Source organism: Scyliorhinus torazame, chromosome 2, assembly GCF_047496885.1.
Source record: "Scyliorhinus torazame isolate Kashiwa2021f chromosome 2, sScyTor2.1, whole genome shotgun sequence".
NCBI lineage: Eukaryota > Metazoa > Chordata > Chondrichthyes > Carcharhiniformes > Scyliorhinidae > Scyliorhinus > Scyliorhinus torazame.
Window position 1 is genome coordinate 114,451,909 of NC_092708.1, and position 26,953 is coordinate 114,478,861.

The 26,953-nt window shown below is 50.2% G+C and overlaps 1 protein-coding gene across 3 annotated transcripts in view; it reads right to left on the reverse strand.

The window, feature by feature from the left end:
- The window catches only part of erich2 (glutamate-rich 2), a 321,595-nt gene that overhangs the window by 45,964 nt on the left and 248,678 nt on the right, over window positions 1-26,953 (reverse strand). For 2 of the 3 annotated variants that reach the window (XM_072475840.1, XM_072475842.1), the window contains one exon: window positions 17,382-17,453. The exons of the other annotated variant lie outside the window; for it this stretch is intronic. In XM_072475840.1, coding sequence (XP_072331941.1) covers window positions 17,382-17,453 — 72 coding nt within the window. The remainder of the gene's footprint in view (window positions 1-17,381; window positions 17,454-26,953) is intronic. 3 annotated transcript variants of the gene reach the window in all.

The window sequence follows — 26,953 nt, forward strand, 5'->3', positions numbered from 1 at the left end:
TCATCGGTGTGCATGAATTTAAGCAATTGGGAACGCCATGACAGACGGCTCCGTGACCCTCCCGACACCCGCCCGCGGGTCGCGTCCCCGACTTTGAAAATGCTTACTGAAGTCATGGTTAGGCCACTTTTCTGGTTACGTTTTTCCACCAGAAAAGAACGTATGACTGTTGCAATGTTTACATTTGTTCCCTAAATATTAGCAAATGTCTGTCCACCATCATGGCTTTTAATCAAGTTCCCCAATCTATCTTATCCAACTCACACCTCATACCTTTGTAGTTTTCTTTGTTTAGATTTAGGACCTTAGTTTCAGATAGGATTTCTTCACTTTCCACTCTATAGAACATAGAACAATACAGCGCAGTACAGGCCCTTCGGCCCACGATGTTGCACCGAAACAAAAGCCATCTAACCTACACTATGCCATTATCATCCATATGTTTATCCAATAAACTTTTAAATGCCCTCAATGTTGGCGAGTTCACTACTGTAGCAGGTAGGGCATTCCACGGCCTCACTACTCTTTGCGTAAAGAACCTACCTCTGACCTCTGTCCTATATCTATTACCCCTCAGTTTAAAGTTATGTCCCCTCGTGCCAGCCATATCCATCCGCGGGAGAAGGCTCTCACTGTCCACCCTATCCAACCCCCTGATCATTTTGTACTCTAATGAAGAATTTCATCACGTTATGGTCACTGTTCTCGAAAGGATCCCGCACAACAAGATTATTAATTAATCCCTTCTCATTGCAGAAAATCAAATCTAGGACAGCATTTTCCCAAGTTGGTTCCGTGGCATACTGGTCTAAAAATTCATCTTGTACACACTCCAGGATTTAATCTGTCACAGCATTGTTGCTAATTTGATTTGCCCAAACTCTATGTAGATTAAAGTCACCCAACATGATTGTAGCACCCCTGTTACATGCATCTTTAATTTCCTGTTAATGCCATCCCCTACCTTACCACGACTGCTTGGAGATCTACAGATAACTCCCACTAATGTTTTCTGCGCCTTGTTGTTTCTAAGCTCCATCCAGACTGATGCTACGTCCAGATTTTCTGAGCCAACATCCTCTCTCACAGTTGGCACTGATTGTATCCTTAACCAACAATGTCACCCTCACATCCTTTCCCTTTTTGCCTCCCCATACTAAATATCGAATACCATTGGCTATTCAGTTCCCAGCCTTGTTGACCCTTCAGCCATGTCTTGCAATCGCAATCATATCGTACTCGAGCATACTAATTTGTGCTGTTATTTAACCTACGTTACGGCGAATGCTCCGTGCATTCAGATAGTGCCTTTAGAGTTCATTGCTTTAACATTTTTACACATTTTTGTTTGTACTATGAGCCTATTTGCTGCTCGCCCTTGTTTCCTCTGCCTTCCACTTTTGCTTTCTACTTTTTGATCTTTATCTTTGTTTCCCTTTGTTTAAGAGAGCGGAACCTCTGCTGCATTAAGACCCACCTGGTCCTCATTAATGAGCTCCGCAATTGCTTCTCAACCTTTTGACTAAGATCAAGCATCAGATCAAGTCCAAGGTGAGGTGCAATACCTTTTCTTGTCAGCTTGGATTTTGTATGTCTCTCTCGTGGAGACCATGGGCGGGATTCTCCAACAATGGGGCTATGTCCCCACGGCCATGATAAAACACGCGCAAATCACTCTGGACTTACCTGGAGAAAGCCCGGGGTGATTCTCCGATTTGCAGGGGGCCAGCAGGGCTCCGGAGTAGTCCTCGCAGCTCCGGCTGGCCGATACGGGGCCCTGCACTTGCGCATGGCGGCGGCCTGTGTTGGCCGCTCCACATGACATAGCCGACCCACACCGCGGACCAGCACCGAAAACACAGGCCCCCCCCAGATCGCGCACGCCCGCGGATCGGTGGCCCCCGATCAGTAGCCTGTCCATCCTGGAGACACCCCCGTTGAATGATCCCCTCGCCCCCCCACCAGGGCGGCCGCGGACTCAGTTCGCGGTTGCCACGCCGAGTACCCGACGGGTGGAACCATGAGTGAACCACGCCGTCGGGAACTCGGCCAGTTGACGTTGGAGAATCGTCGCAAGGCCTCTTTTAATGGCCCCTGACCGGCGCCACGTAGACCGCTCGCGCGCGATTGCCGGAGACTCTCCGGGGACCGGAGAATCACGGGAGCGGCGTCGGACCCGATCTTGAGGTTGACGTCAGTTCTCCGCCCCCACGTTGATCACGATTCGGCGTGGTGGCTCAGAGAATCCCGCCCTCCACGAATTGGCATCAATTTGAATTTGAATTGTTTTTTGGAGCAAGCAATGAGATAGAACATAGAACATTACAGCACAGTACAGGTCCTTCGGTCCACGATGTTGTGCCGACCATTTATCCTAATCTAAGTTCAACCTAATCTACACCCCTTCAATTTACTGCTGTCCAAGAGTCGCTTAAAGTCCCTAATGACTCTGACTCCACCACCTCTGCTGACAGTGCATTCCACACACCCACCACTCTCTGTGTAAGAACCTACCCCTGACATCTCCCTTATACCTTCCTCCAATCACCTTAAAATTATGTCCCTTCATGACAGCCATTTCCGCCCTGGGGAAAAGTCTCTGGCTATCCACTCTATCCATGCCTCTCATCACCTTGTACACCTCTATCAAGTCACCTCTCTTCCTTCTTCGCTCCATTGAGAAAGCTCCCTCAACCTTTCTTCATAAGACATGCCCTCAAGTCCAGGCAGCATCCTGATATATCTCCTCTGCACCCTCTCCAAAACATCCACATCCTTCATATAATGAGGTGACCAGAACTGGACACAATATTCCAAGTGTGGTTTAACCAGGGTTTTATTAAGCTGCAGCAAAACCTTGCAGCTCTTAAACTCAATCCCCTGTTAATGAAAGGCAACACACCATACACCTTCTTAACAACCCTATCAACCTGGGTGGCAACTTTGAGGGATCTATGTACATGGACCCCAAGATCCCTCTGTTCCTCCACACTTCCACAAATCCTGCCTTTAACCCTGTATTCAGCATTCAAATTCGACCTTCCAAAATTAATCACTTCACATTTATCTAGGTTATCTGCCACTTCTCAGCCCAGCTCTGCTGTCAATGTCCTGTTGTAACCTGCAACAGCCCTCAACACTATCTACAACTCCCTCAACCTTTGTCATCGGCAAACTTACTAACCCACCCTTCCACTTCCTCATCCAAGTCATTTATAAAAACCACAAAGAGCAGAGGTCCCAGAACAGATCCTTGCAGGACACCACTGGTCACCGACTTCCAGGAGGAAAACTTTCCATCCACTACCACTTACTGTCTCCTTTCGGCCAGCCAATTCTGAATCCAGACAGCCACATTTCCCTGTATCCCATGCCCCCTAACTTTCTGAATGTGCCTACCATGGGGAACCTTATCAAATGCCTTACTGAAATCCATACACACCACATCCACTGCCCGACCTTTATCAATGTGTCTCGTCACATCCTCAAAGAATTCAATGAGGCTTGTGAGGCATGATCTGGATGGATTAAGGGTATGCCCTGAGATGGATTAAGGGTATGCCCTGTCCACGCTGCGCATTGGATTCGTAACTTTAAATGTGAGATTTTTTAAAATTAATGAGCCCGCATGCGGCGCTTTGCTGCTAGAAGGCTGCTTGGTATGTGATGCACAATCAATTAAATTCAAAGACGAGGTTGTAACATAACTGAAGGCTTTAATCAACAAGAACTTTTCCCCAGCAGCTTCGGTACAGAAAGTGAGGGCTGCTGGGACGGCACCGGTTCTTATACCCCGCCCGTCAAGGCGGAGCTACGTACCAACAGCCAATGGTAAACTCCTAGGTTTAACCAGTGGTCTTCGGCCTCTTGGGTACTGTAATACCTGATAATACCACAGTATGTTGTCAGTCGGCTTCATGCCAACGTGGTTTCCGAGCGGGATGGGGGCGGGGGGCTTTTGCTCTCACCTCCCGTATTATTCAACTGAAGGTTACCCACACAGTTGTGGGAACAGAATTAGACATTGACAATTATATACAATATAATAATCATTATTGTCACAAGTAAACTTACATTAACACGTCAATGAAGTTACTGTGAAAAGCCCCTGGTGGCCACATTCCGGCGCCTGTTCGGATACACGGAGGGAGAATTCAGAATGTCCAAATTACCGAACAGCACATCTTTCCGGACTTTTCCTGTACATTTCCTGAACATTATTCAATCCCATTTATACTTGGGGGATTTGCAGCTGCTTCAGATCATCTGCTCCCAATCTCCAATCATTTAATCTCCGGCTCCGAATGGGACGCATTTACTGCTCAATCTCCTCATTGGCCGGTGAGTGACTCCGTGGCCGACGCTTCGCCCCTGGCCTTCCGGCCTCCTCACGACGCGGTCAGTGCGCATGAACCCGGATCTCAGCAACGCAAGCACACTCAGCTGGTGCTCCCAACTGCCAGCAGCACGGGGAAGAACTGAAATATCATAATTTGCATTAGCCTTTTCCCCTTTGTCAGCACTAAATCATGTCTTTAATCTCTTACAGGTCTGTCAAAGGTGACAGTGAAGTTGTGGTGGGAGGAGGCAGAGTCCTCAGTTAAAGGTGAGCATTTGGGAGAAAGCACCATCACATGACTCAAACGGAGTCTCCACCAGAGCAGAGTCACACACTTTGGTGGGTAATACATCAGAGATAGCCGGGTTGTCACATGGTGAGATGCACATTATATTTGAGCAGGTTTAGGTCCTGGTGATAGGGATAGCAATCTAGAGTCTCTGTCATGGGGCCCAACAACTAACCACTGCTCAGCTGGATGTGGTTGTTGAGCCTCAGGGGTCATCCACAAAAAGGGGAATTATGGAGCAGCAACGGGAAATATGGCGATCGGCTGGAGAATCCCCGTCTATGCTGACATCGCGGGCGGCGACGATTTTGCGACGCTCCGCCCCCTCAAAAACAGTGTACTCAAAAAGTACGCTGCACGCCATTGAAACGGCCTCAGAACGTCACCTGATGCCCTCCCCCGATACATTGTTGCCGATGGGCTGAGTCCCCGACAGCATCGCTCGCGTCTGCTTCACACCGTTCGGGGATCTCGCTGTGGACTGAGTCCAGCGCTGCCATAGGCTGGGGGGGTAGCCGTTCCGCAGGCAGGGGTGACTGGTGGGGGGTGGTCCGGGGGCGGCAAGGGGGGTTACAGGGGGTCACTATCTGGCAGGCCGGGTCCGCGTGCGGCCAGTTGCATGTTGCATGGCGCGGTCACCGCAGGCCGCCACAGTGCGCATGCGTGGCCACGGACACTTTAGGCACAGGAACTGGGAGTTTTAGCCGGCCCGGCTACTAACCCCTCACCCGGTCCTGGAATTGGTGAGGGCTCGACGCGATTTTGGCATCGTAAAACGTCACAGTTCCCACGTTGGCATTGGCACTTAGCCGCAAAATCGGAGAATCCAGCCCATGATGTCACCTTCCCATTCCTGCGGCGGTATGTTTGGAAGAGGGACTAGGGGCAAACTTGCAGATTTAGGGCTTTGGGTCTTGTCTAACGTGGGTGAACAATGACGAGAGCTACTGGCAGTGGTGGGCAGTCATTAATTATCAATTATGGGCATAATGAGGGAATGGAGAGGACTCTTCAAGGATCTTGCCGGTGAGCTCCATAGAGGCAGTCCCCTGATGGCAGGCTGGTAGGGCAGTGAGGCTTTCTTGAATCCCACTCCACACCAGAGCACCACAGTCGCTTCCCATCTTAATATGGCTCCTAATTGGGCCTTTAATTATGTTTCTGAAGTCATATTGGACTCAAAACTTTAATTCTGTTTCTCTCTGCACAGCCACCATCAGACCTCCTGAGATTTCCCAGCATTTTCTGCGTTTATTTCAGGTTTCCAGCATCTGTAGAAGTTTCCTTTTACTTTAGTTATGAAAATTGGCTGCCTGAATAATTCCTGTCCCACTGTCAGTAAAATGTCCTGATGGTGGGACCACATCACGAAGTTAATCCGACATGGCACTCCACAATTTTACCCTCCTGCCTCTGAGCCTGCCTTCCAGGGGCCAGTAAAATTCAGTGATATGTGTGTGTGCATTTTTCACTTCTATTTTTTCTTTCTTCTGTCCGTATTTCAATGCTGATCATCTTTAATATTTTCTGGTCCTTAGACCTAAACATTCTACTGACTGATCCCTATTTCTCCACCTGGCCTGCTGAGTATTTGTAGCTTTTCCTGTTTTTGTTTTATGTCAAACTTTATTTCCTTTAATAGGTGACACTGTCGTAAGTTTTTTTTTGAGATGCTTAGCTTTCAACTCTCCTACACTAGGTGGCACTGCTAACATTCTTTGACTCCACTCCTTTTTGGTGCTCTATGAGTTTACATTCTCACCATTATAAAACTTAAGGAACTAGAAATTTTGTTGTGTCCATTTTTAGGTATGCATGGGCTATGATCCCTATACCTGAGGCATGAGAGGTGCTCCAAATATTGGGCCTCAAACTCATTTACATTGAAGCAGTGTGTTGGGAGGAACTCCAATGAAGAACAAATCAAGATTGTTTAGATAAGTGAAGGCCAGCGATGGGAGAAAAACACAGGCAGGGAGGGAAATAGGAAGTTTGGGAATGCGGGGGGGGGGAATGAGAGATCTGGCCTCAGGGACAGGGCGAAGGTCACCTGGCATCTACTCGGGGCACATAGTAACAAAATTAGAGGACAGGAACAGACACTGAGAAGCGGGGAAGGAAAGAAATAGGAGAGAGAAAAAAGACAAAAAAGAGTGCAGGTAATTTTAATTTAACTAGCCCACCTGTAAACTGGTGGGATTTGATCAGCCACCAGTCTTATATTCTCTATTGTCACTGTATTAGTAATCCAGAGACCCAGCACAATGTTCTTGGATCTGGGTTCAAATCCCATCATGACACATGGTGAAATTTAAATTTAATAAAAAGCTGGAATTAAAAGTCAAATCTCACAAAATCAGGACTTAAGAGTTAGTGTCATCTTCAGAATGTGCGCAATCTACACAATGCAGATCTGTTTGTGTCCAATTGACTGATCTTACCAACTAATGATATGGGCCAATTCACCAACTTGAACAGAATGTAGCAGCTCCAGGGAGTGCATTACAGCTGAACAGCCTGAAATTTTCCCATCCATAAACTTTAATGGAAGGAAAATGACAGGTTGTGTAGCTATGATGCAGGAACACAACTCCACTGGGAATGCTAAATCACAAAAGCAGTCCATTGAAAATTGGTACTACTCATACAAGACTTGGGGAGTCTTTGACCAAGTAACCGTATTTCATGTTACATGTTTTGGATAGTCAGAGGCTATTTCCCAGGATAGAGGGGTCAATTACTAGGGGGCATAGGTTTAAGGTGTGAGGGGCAAGGTTTAGAGATGTACGAGGCAAGTTTTTTTACACAGACGGGAGTGGGTGCCGGGAACTCGCTGCTGGAGGAGGTGGTGGAAGCAGGGACGATAGTGACATTTAAGGGGCATCTTGACAAATACATGAATAGGATGGGAATATAGGGATACGGACCCAGGAAGTGGAGAAGATTTTAGTTTAGACGGGCAGCATGGTTGGCACAGGCTTGAAGGGCCTGTTCCTGTGCTGTACTTTTCTTTGTTCTTCATAGATCATAGAATTTACAGTGCAGAAGGAGGCCATTCGGCCCATCGAGTCTGCACCGGGTCTTGGAAAGAGCACCCTACCCAAGGTCAACACCGCCACCCTATCCCTATAACCCAGTAACCCCACCCAACACTAAGGGCAATTTTGGACACTAAGGGAAATTTATCATGGCCAATCCACCTAACCTGCACATCTTTGGACTGTGGGAGGAAACCGGAGCACCCGGAGGAAACCCACGCACACACGGGGAGGATGTGCAGACTCCGCACAGACAGTGACCCAAGCCGGAATCGAACCTGGGACCCTGGAGCTGTGAAGCAATTGTGCTATCCACAAGGCTACCGTGCTGCCCTCTCTTTGTTCTTTGTACACTGTTGTTAATGTCAGGCAAGTTTTGGAATTGGAATGCAGATAATGTTTTCTTTATTCATTCAATATGCATGATGCTGGCAGGCCAGCATTTGTTGCCATCCCTAACTGCCCTAAAGAAGGGGTGGTGAGCTGCGCTTTTAAACTGCATGTACACCACAGTGCTGTTGGGTAGAAATTTTAGAAGATTGACTTAGTGATGATGATGGTGGTAATTTATTTCCAAATCAGGATTGATGTGACTGGGGAACTAGCAAATGGTAGTGTTCTCGTTCATCTACAGCCCTTATGCTTCTAGCCAGAAGGTATCCTGACTTTGCAGAAAGCCTCGGTGAGTTGCTGCAATGCACCTTGTAGATGCTACACACCATGTACTGATAATGAGTAGAGTGAAGGTTTAACATGGTGGATGGGGTACCAATCAAATGTGATGCTTTGTCATGGACGGTGTCGAGTTTTGTGACTATTGTTGAAACAGGCAAGTACCAGGGCATTACCAGTGCGGTAGACAGCAGGGAGCCAATGGATGTGGTATATCTGGATTTCCAGAAAGCTTTTGACAAGGTGCCACACAAAAGGTTGCTGCATAAGATAAAGATGCATGGTGTTAAGGGTAAAGTAGTAGCATGGATAGAGGATTGGTTAATTAATAGAAAGCAAAGAGTGGAGATTAATGGGTGTTTCTCTGGTTGGCAGTCAGTAGCTAGTGGTGTCCCTCAGGGATCAATATTGGACCCAAAGTTGTTCACAATTTACATAGATGATGTGGAGTTGGGGACCAAGTGCAATGTGTCCAAGACAACACTAAGATGAATGGTAAAGCCAAAGTGCAAAGGATACTGGAAGTCTGCAGTGGGATTTGGATAGTTAAGTGAATGGGCTAGGGTCTGGCAGATTAAATACAATGTTGACAAATGTGAGGTTATCCATTTTGGTAGGAATAACAGCACAAGGGATTATTATTTAAATGCTAAAATATTAAAACATGCTGCTGTGCAGAGAGACCTGGGTGTCCTCATGCATGAGTCGCAAAAAGTTGGTTTACAGGTGCAACAAGTGATTAAGAAGGCGAATGGAGTTTTGTCCTTCATTGCTAGAGGGATGGACTTTAAGACTAGGGGGGTTATGCTGCAACTGTATAAGGTGTTAGTGGGGCCACATCTGGAGTATTGTGTTCAGTTTTGGTTTCCTTACCTGAGATTGGACGTACTGGCGCTGGAGAGTGTGCAGAGGAGATTCACTAGGTTAATCCCAGAGTTGAGGGGGTTGGATTACGAGGAGAGGTTGAGTAGACTGGGACTGTACTCGTTGGAATTTAGAAGGATGCGGGGGGATCTTATAGAAACATATACAATTATGAAGGGAATAGATAGGATAGATGAAGGGAATAGATAGGATAGATGTGGGGAGGTTGTTTCCACTGGTGGGTGAAAGCAGAACTAAGGGGCATAGTCTCAAAATAAGGGGAAGAAGATTTAGGACTGAGTTTAGGAGGAACTTCTTCACCCATAGGGTTGTGAATCTATGGAATTCCTTGCCCAGTGAAGTAGTTGAGGCTCCTTCATTAAATGTTTTCAAGATAAAGATAGATAGGTTTTTGAAGAATAAAGGAATAAAGGGTTATGATGTTCGGCGGGAAAGTGGAGCTGAGTCCACAAAAGATCAGCCATGATCTCATTGAATGGTGGAGCAGGCTCGAAGGGCCAGATGGCCTACTCCTCCTCCTAGTAGTTATGTTCTTAAGTGGTCGAGGTTGCAGATTTGGAATGTGCTGTCAAAGGAGGCTTGGCGAGTTTCTGCAGTGCATTGTGTATCTAGTACACTGCTGCTGCTGTATGTCAATGATGAAGGGAGTAAATATTTTAAGCTGGTGTATGCAGTGCCGATCAAGTGACTGCTTTTTCCTGGATGGTGTCAAGCCTCTTGAGTGTTGTTGCAGCTGCACTCACCTTTGCAAGTGGAGAGTATTCCATTACACTCCTGAATTGTGCCTTGCAGATAGTGGAAAGGCTCTGTGTGGGGTCAGGAGGTGAGTCACCCTCTGCAGAATTCAGTCTCTGGTCTGTTCTTATAGCCATAGTATTTATGTGGCTGGTCCAGTTAGGTTTGTGGTCAATGGTGACCTCTAGAATGTTGATGGTAGGGGATTCAGTGATGGTTGAATGTCAAGGCGATGTGGTTAGACTCACTCTTGTTGGAGATGATCAATGTCTGGCATCTGCGCATGATAATTACTTACAATTTATCAGCCCAAGCTTGAATGTTGTCCAGGTCTTGCTGGACGTGGAACAGACTGCTTCATTATCTGAGTTAAAATGGAACTGAACACTGTCCGATCATCAGCCAACATCCTCACTTCTGACCATTAGTGAAGTAGTTGAAGATGGTCAGGCCCAAGGCGTTTGAGGAACTTTTAAAGCAAAGTTCTGGGGCTGAGATGATTGTTTCCAATAAAAACAACCATCTTCCATTGTGCTAAATATGACTAGTGTTACAATTATGAGGTTTTATATGATTATGTTTTAATTGGTCTCTTTAATTTAAGGTAAAATTGATTAATGAAGAAGATCATGTGATCTGCTAGGAGTTCTGCCAGACCACAAGCCAGATGGATAGATTACCATGGAGACTGGGGTTCTGGGTGAGATTTACTGAGAGAAAGGTGTAAAATGTTCTCATCTGAAAATAGGCAGGAGTAGCTGGGCTGACTACGGAAAGATTTTGGGCTATAACTTCCTCAGTGTGGCTATCAGCATGGGTTGACCTCCGTACCCATGTACCCGTGCTATATTTCTTCAGTCCATGTCTGGTCCGATCTCCCCGATCCTGGACCTGGATCCAGAGTTGGAGTCTAAATGAAGCGGAGGAAATAAGGACACGCCCCCTTTTTTAGAGCACAAGCTGTTGTCAAGCAGGTGAGTTGAGATCCCTTTGAAAATATCAGACCGGGAGAAGGTTAGGGTAAGTGGAAGGGAGTTGGGGGTGGAGGTGGTCAGACATGGGGAGTGGGGTTTCAGACATTGGGGACTGGGGGGATTGGGTACTATGGGATGGGGAGGGTGGCGGGAATTGGGTTAGGTTGTGGGGTTGGGGCAGGTCGGACCATGGGGGTCCAGCTGGGTGGTGTCAGAGGGGTTGTGTTGGTTTGGGGGTGGGGGTGCAGTGGTAGGTGAGATTCCAGCTTGCAGGGGTTCCTTGTGGTGTCAGGAGTGTACAGAAAATGTGCAGAGACTGGGATGGGTGTTTAAAATAATTATGCTAGAGTTAGAAATGGTTAAATTTCTTCTAACATTTTCAGAGTCACTATGAGCGTATCACTGACAGAACCATCTGACTTTAGCGGTTTAAATTCCTTTGTCGGATGGTTCACAGCAATTGTCCATGGGGAGTGGCACTCCTGGACAATTGCTGATTAAATCCTTCCCTGTGGACTTCCAGGAGGGATTTTCCAGTGCATATTTGGGGTACCTTCAAATCTGGGTGCTGCAGAGCCAGGAAGTTTGGACTGACAAAGTTAGAGCGGCATTGTGGCACTGTGGTTAGCATTGCTGCCTCACAACACTAGGGGCCCATGTTCGATTCCAGCCTTGGGCAATTGTCTGTGTGGAGTTTTCACATTCTCCCAGTGTCTGCGTAGATTTCCTCGGGGTGCTCCGGTTTTCTCCCAGTCTAAAGATGTGCAGATTAGCTGGGTTGGTCATGCTAAATTGTCTGTTAGTGTCCAAGGATGTGCAGGTTAGGTTGCGGGGTTATGGGAATAGGGCAGGGTGGGTGGGGGAGTGGGTTTAGGTAGAGTGCTCTTTCCGCGGGTCGGTGCAGATGTGATGGGCCAAATGGCCTCCTTCTACACTGTAGGGATTCTTTGAAAGATAAAAGAATGCAGTTTGTGTGGTCAGCAGAAAGAACAATATGGGTTCTCTGCAAGCCAACAGATGGAATGCGTGAGGGAGGACAGTCTCTGACCATTGCACTGCAGGAGGTTACCCTATCTAACAACTGATTCAGACCCTATCCCATTTTTAAGAGTAGAATGATTTCAGAATATTGCTCTAGTGAACTTATGTTAAACCATATAGGTCTTGGCCTATTGCATTACATTGTAGGAATTTAATTGTTCTTCTGGAAATAACATCCAGTTTTTTTTGTCAACATTTATCTTTTCTAAAACATCTAATTTAGCAATATGGTATACCATTTCAAAATGTGATTACTAACTTTTAAAGAATATATTCAAATAACCAGAAAGCCAGAATGGTATGTGTTATAACCTGCCTGATTACCACTGGCTGGGGACTAATGTCAATCCCACAATCCTGTGGGAGTATGAGCTTCCCCAATGAGGGGGCAGGGAAATCTTTAGCAAACTCCCTGCATAAATAAAGCTGACCAGTTTGGAACCAGCCAGGAAGGAGTGAGCAGCTAGGGAGGTTGCTGCTGCTGCTGTTGTATATATATGTTATTGTAAATAAATGTTATTTCTTTGTATCTTTAAAACTCGTGCTGGATTCCTCGTGGCTCTCACAAAACTGGCGACGAGGGTTAAAGTGAATAGCTGTCTACACTGCTGAAGCCACCTCCCTGGATTTTTGTTGGATACAGGTTGGAAGTTGTTTTCTATTATACCATGCCTCTCTACGGACGCTTGGATGTTTTTAATGCTAGGCTGGAAAGCTGGAACCAGTACGCACAACGGATGCGTTACTATTTCCAGGCAAACAACATCACCGAAAACGAGCGCCAGGTGGTCATATTGCTCACCACCTGCGGCCCGCATAAGTTTGGGGTGATTAGGAGCCTTACGTACCCAGCTGCGCCGGACACCAAAACGTTTGATGAACTTAGTGGGGCAACATTTTAACCCAACCCCGTCCACGATAGTCCAACGTTACCGGTTTAATACCGCTGAGAGGACCCCAGGAGAATCCCTTGCCGACTTTCTATCTAGGCTACACAGGATAGTGGAGTACTGTGACTATGGTGAGGCATTGTCAGAAATGTTACACGACCGTTTGGTTTGCGGTATTAACAATGCGGCCACCCAGAGAACGTTGTTAGCTGAGCCAACATTGACTTTTCAACAGGCCATTCAAATAGTATTGTCCCGAGAGAGCGCAGAATGAGGAGTGCAGGAACTACAGGGAATGGATATGCATGCCTTGGGCGCAACCCCTTCCATCCGAAAGCGTACCCCCACACTCCTGCGGTACCTTGGGTGAGGCGACGTCCGGATCGACGTCAGTGGCCGTCGGACATTCCTCCCCGAAGGGAGCCTTCTCCAGAACCAATGGACGAGGAGCCATGTCCGTGTCAGACTTGTAGGCGCCGACCCCGTCGCCTACAAGTCCTGGGGACGCCAGAGGCGCCATCGTTCCGACCAAAACTGGGGCCAGCCCAGGGGCCATACCTTCCACGTGGATGAACCTGCGGCGACTACTCCTGAGGACGTGGAGACGGAGGAAGACTGCCTGCAGCTGCATTGTGTGGCAGCTCCCTGTGTGGCCCCCATTAAGGTGTCAGTACGGGTCAATGGTCACCCGCTTGAGATGGAGTTGGACACTGGCGCAGCGGTCTCTGTGATCGCCCAGAGGACATTCGACCGCATCAAGCAGGGTATACAGACCCTTACATTAATTGACACACAGGCCGGGTTGGCCACCTACACAGGGGAACCATTGGACATTGCAGGAACTACGATGAACCCTGTTGTTTATGGACGCCAGAAGGGGCGTTTCCCACTTATCGTGGTGCGCGGCCTTGGGCCCAGCCTGTTGGTTCGGGACTGGTTGCGTCATTTGCGGTTGCAGTGGCAGCACATCATCCAAACAGTTTCTGGAGGGTTGACGGAGGTGCTAGGACGATACCCAGATGTATTCCAGCCCGGTTTGGGGAAAATAAAAGGGGCCATAGCCCGTATCCAAGTCGAACCAGGAGGCACGCCGCGCTATTTCCGGGCTCGCCCTGTGCCTTACGCCTTGCTCGAGAAGGTCGAAGGGGAGCTCATTCGTTTGGAGACTTTGGGTATTATCAGGCCCATCCGTTTCGCTGACTGGGCAGCATCAATTGTACCTATAATGAAGCCAGATGCCACAGTTCACTTGTGCGGCGACGATAAACTCACAGTGAATAATTGGCTTCCCGACACAGAGGATCTCTACGGGAAGCTTGCAGGCGGACTCTCGTTCACAAAATTAGATATGAGTCACGCCTACCTACAGTTGGAGCTGGACCCTGCCTCCCGGCCATCTGTAACGATTAATACACATCGGGGCCTGTATGAATATACACGTTTGCCCTTTGGAGTATCCTCTGCCTGCGCTATTTTTCAACGCGTTATGGAGGGCATTTTGAGAGGTTTACCGCGTGTCGCTGTCTACTTAGATGACATTTTGATCACAGGAACGTCGGAGCAGGAACATTTGGAAAATCTGGAGGCTGTCCTTAGACGCTTTTTGGAGGCTGGAGTCCGTTTACGTCGCACAAAGTGCGTCTTTCAGGCGAAGGAAGTAGTCTACCTGGGTTATCGGGCAGACCGCAAAGGTTTGCACCCCGTCGCAGAGAAAGTGCGCGCGATTCAACAGGCCCCCGCCCCGACTGACACTTCGCATCTTCGTTCTTTTCTCGGCCTCGTAAACTATTACGGGAAGTTCCGCCCCAATCTGGCAACTACATTGGCCCCGTTGCACCTTCTGCTAAAGAAGAGTCACACCAAGCTTTGGGGTCAGCCGCAAGAAACCGCTTTCCGGCGGGTAAAGCAACAATCGTCGTCGTCTGGGTTACTAACCCACTATGATCCTGGAAACCTTTGCTCGTCACATGTGATGCATCCCCGTATGGTATTGGGGCCGTCCTGTCCCACAAGATGGAGAATGGGGCCGAGCGGCCGATAGCTTTCGCCTCCCGCACATTGACTGCAGCAGACAAATAGTACTCTCAGATCGAGAAGGAGGGCCTCGCAGTGGTCTTTGCGGTGAAACGTTTCCACCAGTATGTGTATGGCCGCCACTTCACTATCTTGACTGATCATAAGCCTCTGCTGGGACTTTTCAGAGAGGATAAGTCAATATCGCCCACTGCTTCCGCACGGATCCAGCGCTGGGCTTTGTTGCTTGCTGCATACGAGTATTCTCTGGAGCACAAACCCGGAACCCAGATAGCGAATGCCGACGCACTGAGCCGATTGCCTTTATCGACCAGCCCCATGTCGACCCCCACGACCGGTGAGGTGGTTGCGACCCTATATTTTATGGACACCTTGCCTGTCACAGCATCACAGATCCGTGAGTGGACTCAGACGGAGCCAGTCCTGTCAAAGGTTCGGCACATAGTCCTGTATGGTGGGCAGCATAGACAGCTCCCAGGCGAGTTGCGGGCATTTTCCTCCAAGCTGTCAGAATTCAGCGTGGAAGACGGCATCCTCTTGTGGGGGACGCGTGTGATTGTCCCGGAAAAAGGACAGGAGCTGATACTAAGAGACTTGCACAATGGGCATCCAGGTGTGACCAAAATAAAAATGTTGGCCCCGAGTTATGTCTGGTGGCCAGGTCTCGACACCGACATTGAGAAGGTGGCCCAAAACTGCTCCATTTGCCAGGAGCACCAGAAGCTTCCGCCGGCTGCGCCCCTACATCACTTTGAATGGATAGGGCGGCCTTGGGCGCGTTTGCATGCGGATTCCGCCGGCCCTTTTCAAGGATCCATGTTCTTCTATTAATCGATGCCCAGTCTAAATGGTTAGAGGTGGATAAGATGGTAGGCACAACGTCCTGCGCAACAATTGAGAAGATCGTTTGTCTTTCAGTACGCATGGCCTCCCCGAGGTGCTGGTCACGAACAACGGCACTCCATTCACAAGTGAGGTGTTTGCGAGGTTCATGAAGATGAACGGCATACGCCATATCCGCACTGCCCCTTACCACCCGGCTTCAAATGGGTTGGCGGAGCGCGCAGTGCAGACATTCAAACGAGGCCTAAAGAAGCAGTCTTCCGGGTCAATGGACACGAGACTGGCTCGTTTTTTGTTTTCGTATAGGACCACCCCCCATGCGGTGACTGGGGTAGCTCCCGCAGAACTCCTAATGGGCCGGAGACTTCGCACCCACCTTAGCATGGTTTTTCCGGACATTGGCGCAAAGGTACGCCGCACACAAGAATGGCAGGGACAGAGTTTTTCTCGGCATCGGTCGATTCAGCAGTTTGCGCCCGGAGACCCAGTGTGCGTTCGGAATTTTGCTGGTGGTGCCCAGTGGGTCCCTGGCATAATCTTTCGCCAAACGGGCCCTATCTCCTACCAGGTGCAAGCCCATGGTCGTCTCCAGTGCAAACATGTGGACCACGTTCGGTCCAGAACACTATCCCTTCCAAAGATTCCCCGCCCCCGGAGCTCATTTCTACAGCCACTGAGACCAGACACAATGGAAAGTATTCCTCACAATCTTCCTCTGGTGCCTCACTCAAAGCCTGTGCAGGTCGTTACAGAACCGCGTGGAGATAGAGATGCCATGATGACGGAGGCAGCAGACTCTGACTCCGAGATGGAGACACAAGACGCCTCAGAGGGGGAATCCTCAGGCCCACAGGCAGTGGATGTACAGCCGTTACGCCGTTCATCACGGAAGCGCCGGTCTCCGTCTTGTTACACGCCGCCCGATCCAGCGCCTCGTGCAAATGGTGTCCGGCCTGCGGCAAAACGAGTCCAACACCCTCCTTCGCCAGGGTCTTCGGTGGATTCCTTGGACTTTGGGGGGGTGTGGGGGGGGGATGTTATAACCTGCCTGCTTACCACTGGCTGGGGACTAATGTCAATCCCACAATCCTGTGGGAGTATGAGCTTCCCCAATGAGGGGGGGCGGAGAAATCATGAGCAGACTCCCTGCATAAACAAAGCTGGCCGGTTTGGAACCAGCCAGGGAGGAGTGAGCAGCAAAGGAAGTTGCTGCTGCTGTTGTGTATATATGTTATTGTAAATAAATGTTATTTCTTTGTATCCTTAAAACTCGTGCTGGATTCTTCATGGCCCTCACAAAAGTATGATAGTTTATAATTGAAAAGGTGCGTTTTTAAATTCTGTAGCCAATTATAAATTCTGTACTGCAAAACATAATGCCTCAACATCTGAAAAATAATAAAAAATGCAAAAACTTAATCTGGTAATATTTTTTCATAAAAATGTAAATTACTTTCTTTTCAAGTCAAAGCAAAAAAACATTCAAATATGGAAGTAAAGCTTTTACAGATGAAAAATCAGCATCAAAAGAAACAAAATGTATGTTTTTACACTGCTTTTCACACACTGCAGTGTTTCTTATAAAAGATTCAATTCAGACAAACAAGGTAAAGGATGACAAACAGCTTTCATCCTGCTTACCTAACTGAATTTTCACATCTAGAAGTTTCTTGAACTGTTGGGCCTCTGGATTTTCAGGCTCATAAATGAGAACTACAAATAGAATAACAAAGAAAGAACAAAACGTAATTGATCTTCCCACTACTTTAAACATGATGCTTAACAGCTAAAAATATGAATGATGCAAAACAATTGCTGTTTCAAACTGCAATGGGTTGTGTTTTCAGGTCACAATAACCTTTTTGAGTAAAACATTTTTTTAAAATTAGGAGCAAAGATAATACATATTGAAATCAAACCAGATATAATGGTCTGGGTTCTCTGCTTTGCGACGCTGGACCCCAAATCCCAATCGGATGGAGAATCGCGGGTAATCAAAAAATTGAAGTTTGCGCCCTGCGCCGGTGGATCCATGGAAAACCAACATTTGCATGGATTTTAATATCATTGACGTGGAGTATCCCGCTTAATATCATTAGCAGCTTGGACACTTCATGCTCCACCCCTCGTAGTCGTACGTTTCGTGGGCATTATTGTGTTCGGTGTTCGATATCTATTAAGGAATCCACAGAACTGCCTGTGACTTGTGCAAACCAGGATCTTTAGGAATACACATGAGGTACGGTAATGATCAGATACAGAGCAAGTTATCATGGAGTTTCTTTATACTCCCCTGGAGCTACCTCTATGCACGTCTTAGAACCATCTCCGGAACACCGGATCTGACCTGACTTATATCTCAGTTCCTTGTCACATGACCACTGTCTCGAGACTGCATAGAGGATCTGTACCGCCACCTGCTGGTTGGAGGTCACACCACTAACTAACTACAATATTGTTTACAGGCGGCGACTTCCGATGGCGACCATGGTGTCAGTGGTTGCACATTTGGTGGCTCCCGCTCGTTGCAGTTTTTTGGGACCTTTCCCCCAGTTAACGGGTGATTGTGAGGAGGCACAAAGGTGCAGGAGAGTGAGGGGAAGAGATTGACCCACTGGTGTATGGAGCTGAGGGCCAGAATCGGTCGCAAATGACCACTGTCTCGAGAAAAAGAGGGGATCAGACTGCATGGAGGATCTGTACCGCCACCTGCTGGTTGGAGGTCACACCACCAACTAACTACAATATTGTTTACAGGCGGCGACTTCCGATGGCAGCCATGGTGTCAGTGGTTGCACATTTGGTGGCTCCCGCTCATTGCAGTTTTTTGGGACCTTTCCCCCAGTTAACGGGTGGATGTTAGGAGGCACAAAGGTGCAGGAGAGTGAGGGGAAGAGATTGACCCACTGGTGTATGGAGCGGAGGGCCAGAATCGGTCGCAAAAGAGGGGATCAGACTGCAAGAGTTATTGCGTTGCCTGCGGTGCACGTGGAGATGGCGGAGGGTCAGGAAGCGGCTCTGCCGGCTCAGTGGTCAACAGAGCAGCTGGTGGGTTTCCTGAATGGTAAGTTCACCCAGCAACGCAAGGGGAATCTGGAGGACCTGGCCTGGGCAGTGGATTCGATTAAGGAGGTGATCGACCGCGTGGAGATGAAGCTGGAGACCCAGGGTCAGGGGATCCAGAAGATGGAGGAGATGGTGGGGTAACATGAGGAGCAATTCGCCTCGATGGCAGCGGAGATGGGGCTGATGCGAGATCAGCAGAGGCGGGCTCCAGGAGAAAGTCAAAGACCTAGAGAACCAGTTGTGCAGGCAGAATATTAGGATTGTGGGCCTGCCGGAGGGGAGTGAAGGAGCCAACACTAGCGCATATGTGGGGAGCATGCTGGAGAAGCTGCTGGGAGAGGGAGCATTTGCATGGCCTCTGGAGATGGATCGAGCGCAGAGGGCGCTAATGAGGAAACCCCAGGGGAACGAGCTGCCGAGTGCGATGGTGGTGCGCTTGCACCATTTCCTGGACAAGGAGCGAATTATGAGGTGGGCCAGGCACCTGGGAGGGCAGTGAAATCAGAGTATACCAGGACCTGGGTGCAGAGCTGGCCTTGAGGAGAGCAAGTTTTAATAAGGTCAAGGCGGCTCTCTACAAGAAGGGGGTGATGTTTGGGTTGCTGTACCCGGCAAGTCTGTGGGTGACCTACGAAGGCTGGGAGCTGTACTTTGGGACGACGGAGGAGGTGATAGAATTTGTCAGAGACAATGGACTGGCAGGAGGAGGTGGACTTTGAACTTTAGTGGAGATGCTTTGGCGCTGCGTTTAATTTGTGTTTGGGGCTATTATTTCGGCTTCAGGTTTGTTTTTGTTCTCTGTTGGAAGATGGGGGGTTGATCTCTTCCAATGGGCTTGCGGAGGGGTTGTTTTTGTCTGCACTAGCAGGATGATTTAGCGGGGTGGAGGGGAATCAATGGGGGGTAGGATGCTAGGCACCATGGACGGGGGCTGCCAGACTGGCTGGGAGGGCTAGTTCACGGAGGCACAGTGGGGGGTGAGCAGGTTATTGGGGGATTGGGGGTAGGGGTTGTTGTTGGGTGGAACTGGGTAGGGGGGGATGTACTGCTGACAAGAGTAGGGCTTTTAAAGTGTAATAGAGAACATAGAATGTTCAGTGCAGAAGGAGGCCATTCGGCCCATCGAGTCTGCACCGAACCAGTTAAGCCCTCACTTCCACCCTATCCCCGTAACCCAATAACCCAACCTAACCTTTTTTTAATGGTCACTAAGGGCAATTTATCATGGCCAATCCACCTAACCTTCATGGGAGGAGGATCGATGATGGCGGGAGGGGGGGTTCGTATGCCCAGGCTGATCACGTGGAATGTACGAGGATTAAAGGGCCGTGTGTGTTCGCACGTTTAAAAAGTTTAAAGGCGGATATGGCCATGCTACAGGAGACTCACCTGAAGAGGGGGACCAGACTAGACTGAGGAAGGGATGGATTGGGCAAGTATTTCATTCGGGATTGGACTCTAAAACGAAGGGATGGCGATTTTGATCAATAAGCAGGTGGTATTCGAGGTGAGAAGTATAGTGGCTGACTCTGGGGGAAGGTATGCTATGGTGAGCGGGAAACTGGAGGGGATGCCGGTGGTGTTAGTAAACATCTATGCCTTGGACTGGGACGATGTTGAATTTATGAGGCGAGTACTGGGGAGGATCCCTGACCTGGACTCTCATCAGTTAATTATGGGGGCGGACGGGACTTCAATACGGTCCTGGATCCAAGACTGGACCGGTTGAGCTCGAGGTCGGGGAGGGTGTCAGCAACAGCCAAGGAGTTTCAGAGGTTCATGGAGCACATGGGGGGGGGGGGGGGGGGGGTGGATCCGTGGAGATTTGGGAGACCGAGGGCGAAATAATTTTCTTTATACTCCCATGTGCGCAAGATGCATTCCCGAATTTGTGTTTGACAAGACATTGTTGGCAGGGGTGGTTGATATCGAGTATTCGTCAATAGTGGTGTAGGACCATGCCCCCCACTGAATGGATTTACGAGTGAACAAATGGGGGGCGGGGGGGGGGCAGCACCCGCAGTGGAGGCTGGATGTGGGACTGTTGGCGGAAGAAGAGGTGTGTGAGCGGATGAGGAAGGCCATCCGGGGTTATGTGGAGATTAATGACACAGGGGAGGTTTCGTCAGATACGGTTTGGGAGGCACAGAAGACAGTGGTCAGGGGGGTGTTTATTTCTATTCGGGCACATAGGGAAAAGGCGGAGCGGGCAGAGATAGAAAGGCTAGTGGAGGAAATCCTACAGGTGGACAGAAGATATGCAGAGGCCCTGGAGGCAGGGCTGCTAAAGGAACGGCAGAGGGTGCAGATGGAGTTTGGGCTATTATATACGGGTAAGGCAGTGGGGCAGTTGAGAAGGATGAGAGGGGCAGTATATGAGTATGGAGAGAAGGCGAGCACGATGCTAGCACACCAGTTGAGGAACAGGAGGCGGCGAGGGAGATTGGGAAAGTAAAGAACACAGGTGGGAATACGGTGTTGGACCCAGCGGGGGTAAACAGGGTGTTTAGGGACATCTATAGTAAATTATATGAGTTGGAAACCCCAGCTGGGGAGGAGTGGATGAGGCAGTTTCTGGAGAGGTGGGAGTTCCCGAAGGTGGATGAGGAGTTGCTGGGGGACCTGGGGGCTCTAATTGGGCTGGCAGAAGTAGTGGAGAGGCTGGAAGCGACGCAATTGGGTAAGGCCTCAGGTCTGGACGGGTACCCTATGTGATTCTACAAGAAGGTCTCAGGGGTGTTGAGACCACTGTTGGGAAGGGCTTTCAATGAGGCAAAGGGGCTGTGAGTACTCTCCCGACGTTGTCACAGGCGTCGATAAGGATCCGGAACAATGTGGGTCATATAGACCAATAACCCTGTTAAATGTAGATGCCAAACTGCTGGTGAAGATCTTGGCCTCAAGGATCGAGGACTGTGTCCCAGGGGTAATAGGAGAGGACCAGACGGGGTTTGTTAAGAGGAGGCATATGCCGGCCAACATCAGGAGGTTACTCAATGTGATTATGATGCCTCCAGAGAGATGTGAGGTAGAGGTGGTGGTGGCCATGGATGCAAAGAAGGCCTTTGATCAAGTGGAGTGGGAAAATGTATGGGAGGTCCTGGTGCGGTTTGGGTTTGTGCAGAGTTTTGTGGACTGGGTCCAGTTGGTATACCAGACACCGGTGGCAAGTGTGCGGACGAACCGAGTGAGATCAGATTATTTTAGATTGCACTGGGGATGAGGCAGGGGTGCCCACTTTCCCCACTGCTGTTTGCCCTGGCTATAGAGCCGTTGGTAATAGCACTAAGAATGTCGAAGGTCTGGCAGGGGATAATACGAGGGTGGTGGAGCACAGGGTCTCGCTTTACTTTTATACATTTCAGACACACTGAGGGGATTGGAGGGATTTGGGGGGATATTAGAGGAATTCAGTTGGTTTTCGGGGTATAAATTGAATATTAGTAAGAGTGGGGTCATTGTGATTCAAGCGAGGGGGCAGGAGAAGAGATTGGGTGACATGCTGTTCAAGGTGGTGAGAGGGAGCTTTCGGTATTTGGGTATCCAGGTGGCGCGGGAATGGGAGCAGCTGCATAAACTGAATTTGGGTCGGTTGGTGGAGCAGATGAGGGGGGACCTTTTGAGGTGGGATGCGTTCCCATTGTCATTGGCGGGCCGAGTACAGACAGTTAAAATGACGGTCCACCCGAAGGTTTTGTTCATCTTTCAGAGCCTTCCAATTTTGTCCCCAAGGCGTTCTTTAAAAAAGTGAATGTGGTGCTCTCGAGATATGGCTGGGCGGATAAAACCCCGCGGGTGAAGAAGATGCTGCTGGAGCGGGGACTGGCTCTTCCGAATTTTATAAATTATTACTGGGCGGCGAACATTGCGATGGTTAGGAAGTGGGTAGTGGGGTAGGGGGAGGTTTGGGAACGGGTGGAGGCGGCCTCAGGTAAAGATATGAGTTTGGGGGCACTGTTAATGGCACCTCTGCCGTTCTTGCTGATCAGGTACTCCATGATCCCGGTAGTTGTGGCAGCCCTGAGAGTGTGGGGACAGTGGAGACAGCATATGGGGTTGGAGGAGGTGTCGGTGTGGTCACTGATATGTGGCAACCACCGGTTCTCTCCAGGGGAGGGGGGTCTACAGGAAAAGGTGGTGTCGAGGAGTAGGAGAGGGGAAGATCTCAGAGATCTACAAGGAACTGATGGAGTGGGAGGGAGCTCCGATAGGGGAGGTGAAGAGAAAGCGGGAAGAGCTGGGTGGGGAGTTGGAGGCTGGATTATGGAAGGAGGCCCTGAGGCGAGTCAGTGCATCCTTGTCGTGTGCCAGGCTCAGCCTGATACAATTTAAAGTGGTTCACAGGGCACACATGACTGTGGCCCGGATACGCCTGGGGTGGAAGATAGGTGTGGGCACTGTACGGCGGGGGAGGGGGGTCCTGCGAACCATGTCCATACGTTTTGGGCAAGTCAGAGGCTGAGGGGTTTCTGGCAGGGGTTTGCTGATGTCATGTCAGAGGTTTTAAAGGTGAGGGTGGTGCCGAGTCCAGAGGTGGCAATTTTTGATGTGTCGGAAGACTGGGGGGTTTGGTTAAATTGTTTTGTTCTTGTTGAAACATGGGGCGGGATTCTCCGCAATCGGCACGATGTCCGCCGACCGGCGCGAATCAGTCCGGCATCGCACCGCCCCAAAGGTGCAGAATTCTCCGCATCTTGAGGGGCCGAGCCCTCACCTTGATGGGCTAGGCCCGCGTCGGACTGATTTCCGCCCCGCCAGCTGGCGGGAAAGGCCTTTGGTGCCCCGCCAGCTGGCGCTGAAATGACCTTGCCGTGCGGCGCATGCGCGGGAGCGTCAGCGGCCGCTCACAGCATCCCCGCGCATGCACAGTGGAGGGGGTCTCTTCCGCCTCCGCCATAGTGGAGACCATGGCGAAGGCGGAAGGAAAAGAGTGCCCCCATGGCACAGGCCCGCCCGTGGATCGGTGGGTCCCGATCGCGGGCCAGACCACCGTGGGGGCACCCCCCGGGGCCAGATCGCCCCGCCCCCCCCCCCCAGGACCCCGGAGCCGGCCCGCGCCGCCTTGTCCCACCTGTAAGATAGGTGGTTTGATTCTCGCCGGCGGGACAGGCATTCCAGCAGCGGACTTCGGCCCATCGCATGGGGTCGGAGAATCTCGCCCATGATGTTTAAAATTGTTAAAATTATAAATGCCTCAATAAAATATTTGCCAAAAAAAAATATTGTTTACAGGCATATTACCACAGGCGTGAATTAGTGCAAGTGTTTACAAGCAGGGCCTGGGTTCCATGGCTGCGGTGTGGGAGCGGGAGGCTAACAAAATACTGAAAACTCCCCAAAAATTGTCGGGCTTGGGTGGGGGGCTGCCTGGGCCAGAGGCAGTAGTGCGGAGCGACTTGGTGCCAAATCCGTGGACTTGGGGTGTCCCCCTCAGAATTGAAGTGGCCTGGCTCAGACCGCCAAGTATGTGCTTAAAATGCATCCCTCTGATGCTACTTACAGGCTCCTGGCTGCTCACACTGCTGAGTGCTGCCTGTGTCCTTTGAATACTCAGAAGGCCTCTGGTGATCTGGGAGCTTCCCCTCTGGACCCTTCATACCCTAGCTGTATTATAAAGGGGATGGGCGTAGCCAAGCTCAATCAGGAGCCCACCAGGTGTTGGCACTCCTCAGAAGCACTACCCCATGGCAGAGGAAGCAGAGGATCAGCAGAGCTCACTCCAACCAGAGGACACCTGCACCATGGCCTTTGGACTCCTCCCTGGTTCTCTGCCCTCCTCACCAGTAACCTCCACGCCTCCGGATCGCCAGATGTCTCCTACTTATGAGGCTGGCAATGGTGACTTCCTTTGCTACCACCACCCAGGCGGTGTTCAGGAGGACATATTTGAGCCTGGGAAGAGGATGTCCCTCCTCTCCTCACTGGCATGGAGCTGTGTGTCCACCTTGGCCTCCTGAACTCAAGGGGGGGGGGAATCTTCTGTGAGCCATCTTCGTGGCTGCAGTGAGTGTGTGGTAAGTGGAGTGCTTAAAAACAGCTCCAGCTGTCAGGCTCTTTAGTGCTAACTCTGGCCTCAGCAGTTACAACACCTGCTCACCGGGAATTGCTCTGAATTCATGCCGGCAGAGTGCTGTCCATTTGCATATCCTGACTAGCTTTCCGAAGAGCCCCCCAATGGATGTGCAAATCGCATGCTATTCAGTCCAGGTGGCAATACTTTGAGTGCGATTCTCTGGAAAAAATTTCATTTGTGGTGGGTTTTTGAGGGAGTTTCCCACTGCTATTCAATGATACTTAATCATTTTTTGGGGGTCTGGGGAGTTTCTCACAGGTTTAGGCCACACTTAGAATTTGTTTTTAGCTCTGGGGAGCTTAACTCAAGAGATTGGGCCGCGATTTTGAAAGGGTGCCCTGATCTCGAAGTACACCTCCACCCATGGGCAATGCCACCTCCCACACACGGGTACCACCCCACACCCTTTAAGTGAGGACACCCTGCTATGGGGTCCCTGGGAGCACCCCCTCGTCAGGCAGCCACAAGCCCCCTTACAGCACCGCCTCCCTTCCAGGACCCCCACTAATCACTCCTCTACTTATCTGCCCTGCACATCCTCACCCTGCAAACTCCCCCCCACCCTTATTTCATGGGCATGGCCCCCTCAGCCCCTGACCCATGGCAGTGCCACTCTGGCACCCTTGCATTGCCACCCTGGAACTCAGGCAGTGCTCCTGCTGGCTTGGCAGTGCCACTTGGGCACCTTGGCAGTGCCAGGGTGGCAGTGTCAAGGTGCCAGCTGGACAGTGCCATGATGCCCACGTTCCAGGAGGAGGGTCTTTGAGCCACCCTGAACTTACGTTGACCACCCAGGGGTCTATGATAGCCCGGAAGACCCCCCACCTAGGGTGCCGTTCCGCCTAGTCCACGTTTGTGTGGACCAGTGCTGAATGGCGCCCAGCTGCAGCCTCCCTGGGGAGGCCGGAGAAGCAAGGGAGGCTGGTGGTCCCGGGCAGGTAGGTTGTATGTAGGCTTAAGATCTACTTCCGCGAATGTCATTTGTTCCTGCCCCTTTTGGGCAGAGTTCCATCATCTCGCGGGACTTAGGTAAATTCCGCGAAGCGCGGAGGCACCGGGTGGCCCGCTGGTGGGCTCACCTGAGATTCTCCGGCTGCACTGTGCTCCCGGGATCTATCCGGCTCGCAACACCTCACGAGAGATTCAACGTAACCTCGCGAGGCGCTGCAAGGGGAATCCCACCCACAATGGGCGGGATCACTTTTTAGCTAACCTGCATATTGGAGGAAGGCAGATTCCCGAGGTGCTTGAGGCTTTGGGGTTCAACCCCTTCGCCTCAGAGACCTCGGGTGAGCGCTGTTTGGTATTGGTCCCCACAAACAGGGACCAGGTGGAATGGCACTCATGGGATGGTCTGCAAGGCGATCGGAGGCCCCCAGCTGCATGCTGTTTGGGTAGGGTGGTGCCCTGGCACTGCTGGTGCCACCTGGGTACCCTGGCAGCGCTAGCCTGGCACCCTGGCACTGCCAGGTTTCCAGGTCGCACTGACAGCTGGCTGGGGAATTGCTAGGGTACCAGGTTGCCATTGCCAAGGTGCCAAGTTGGCATATTTTGCGCACACGATCGGGCCAGGGTTGGGGGTGCAGGGGCCGGGGGACCTTCCCATGTTGTGTTCAAGCTGGGGGGCAGGGGGGAGATCGGGGATTCTTTTAGGGGCCTCAGAGATCGGGATGTCATTTAAAAATGGCGTCCCGATCTCTTGCTGCAATGGGGCGTTCTGGCGAGCTGAGCTCCCCACTGTAAAAAACGGGGCTGTGTGTGGCCTTGGCCGTTTGTTCCCCACATATTGGGGATTATGGAGATAATTAGATTGCCCATGTTCTCCTCCTGGTTAAAATATAATCTTTTGTCAATGAGGTGAGACTTCAAGGTCCCAGTTCCCAGCGCTATTTGAGATAATTCCAACTTTGTGGGGGGAAACCAAGTTGGCATACATGAGTCACTTAGCTGAAATAGTTTCCATCCCTTTCACCACACTCCCACGGGACCCATGATGAAAGTGTGCCAGAAGGATTGTGGACAAGTGGCTTCGCTCGCTTACATTTGTCCAAAACATATGTACAAATATACTTAA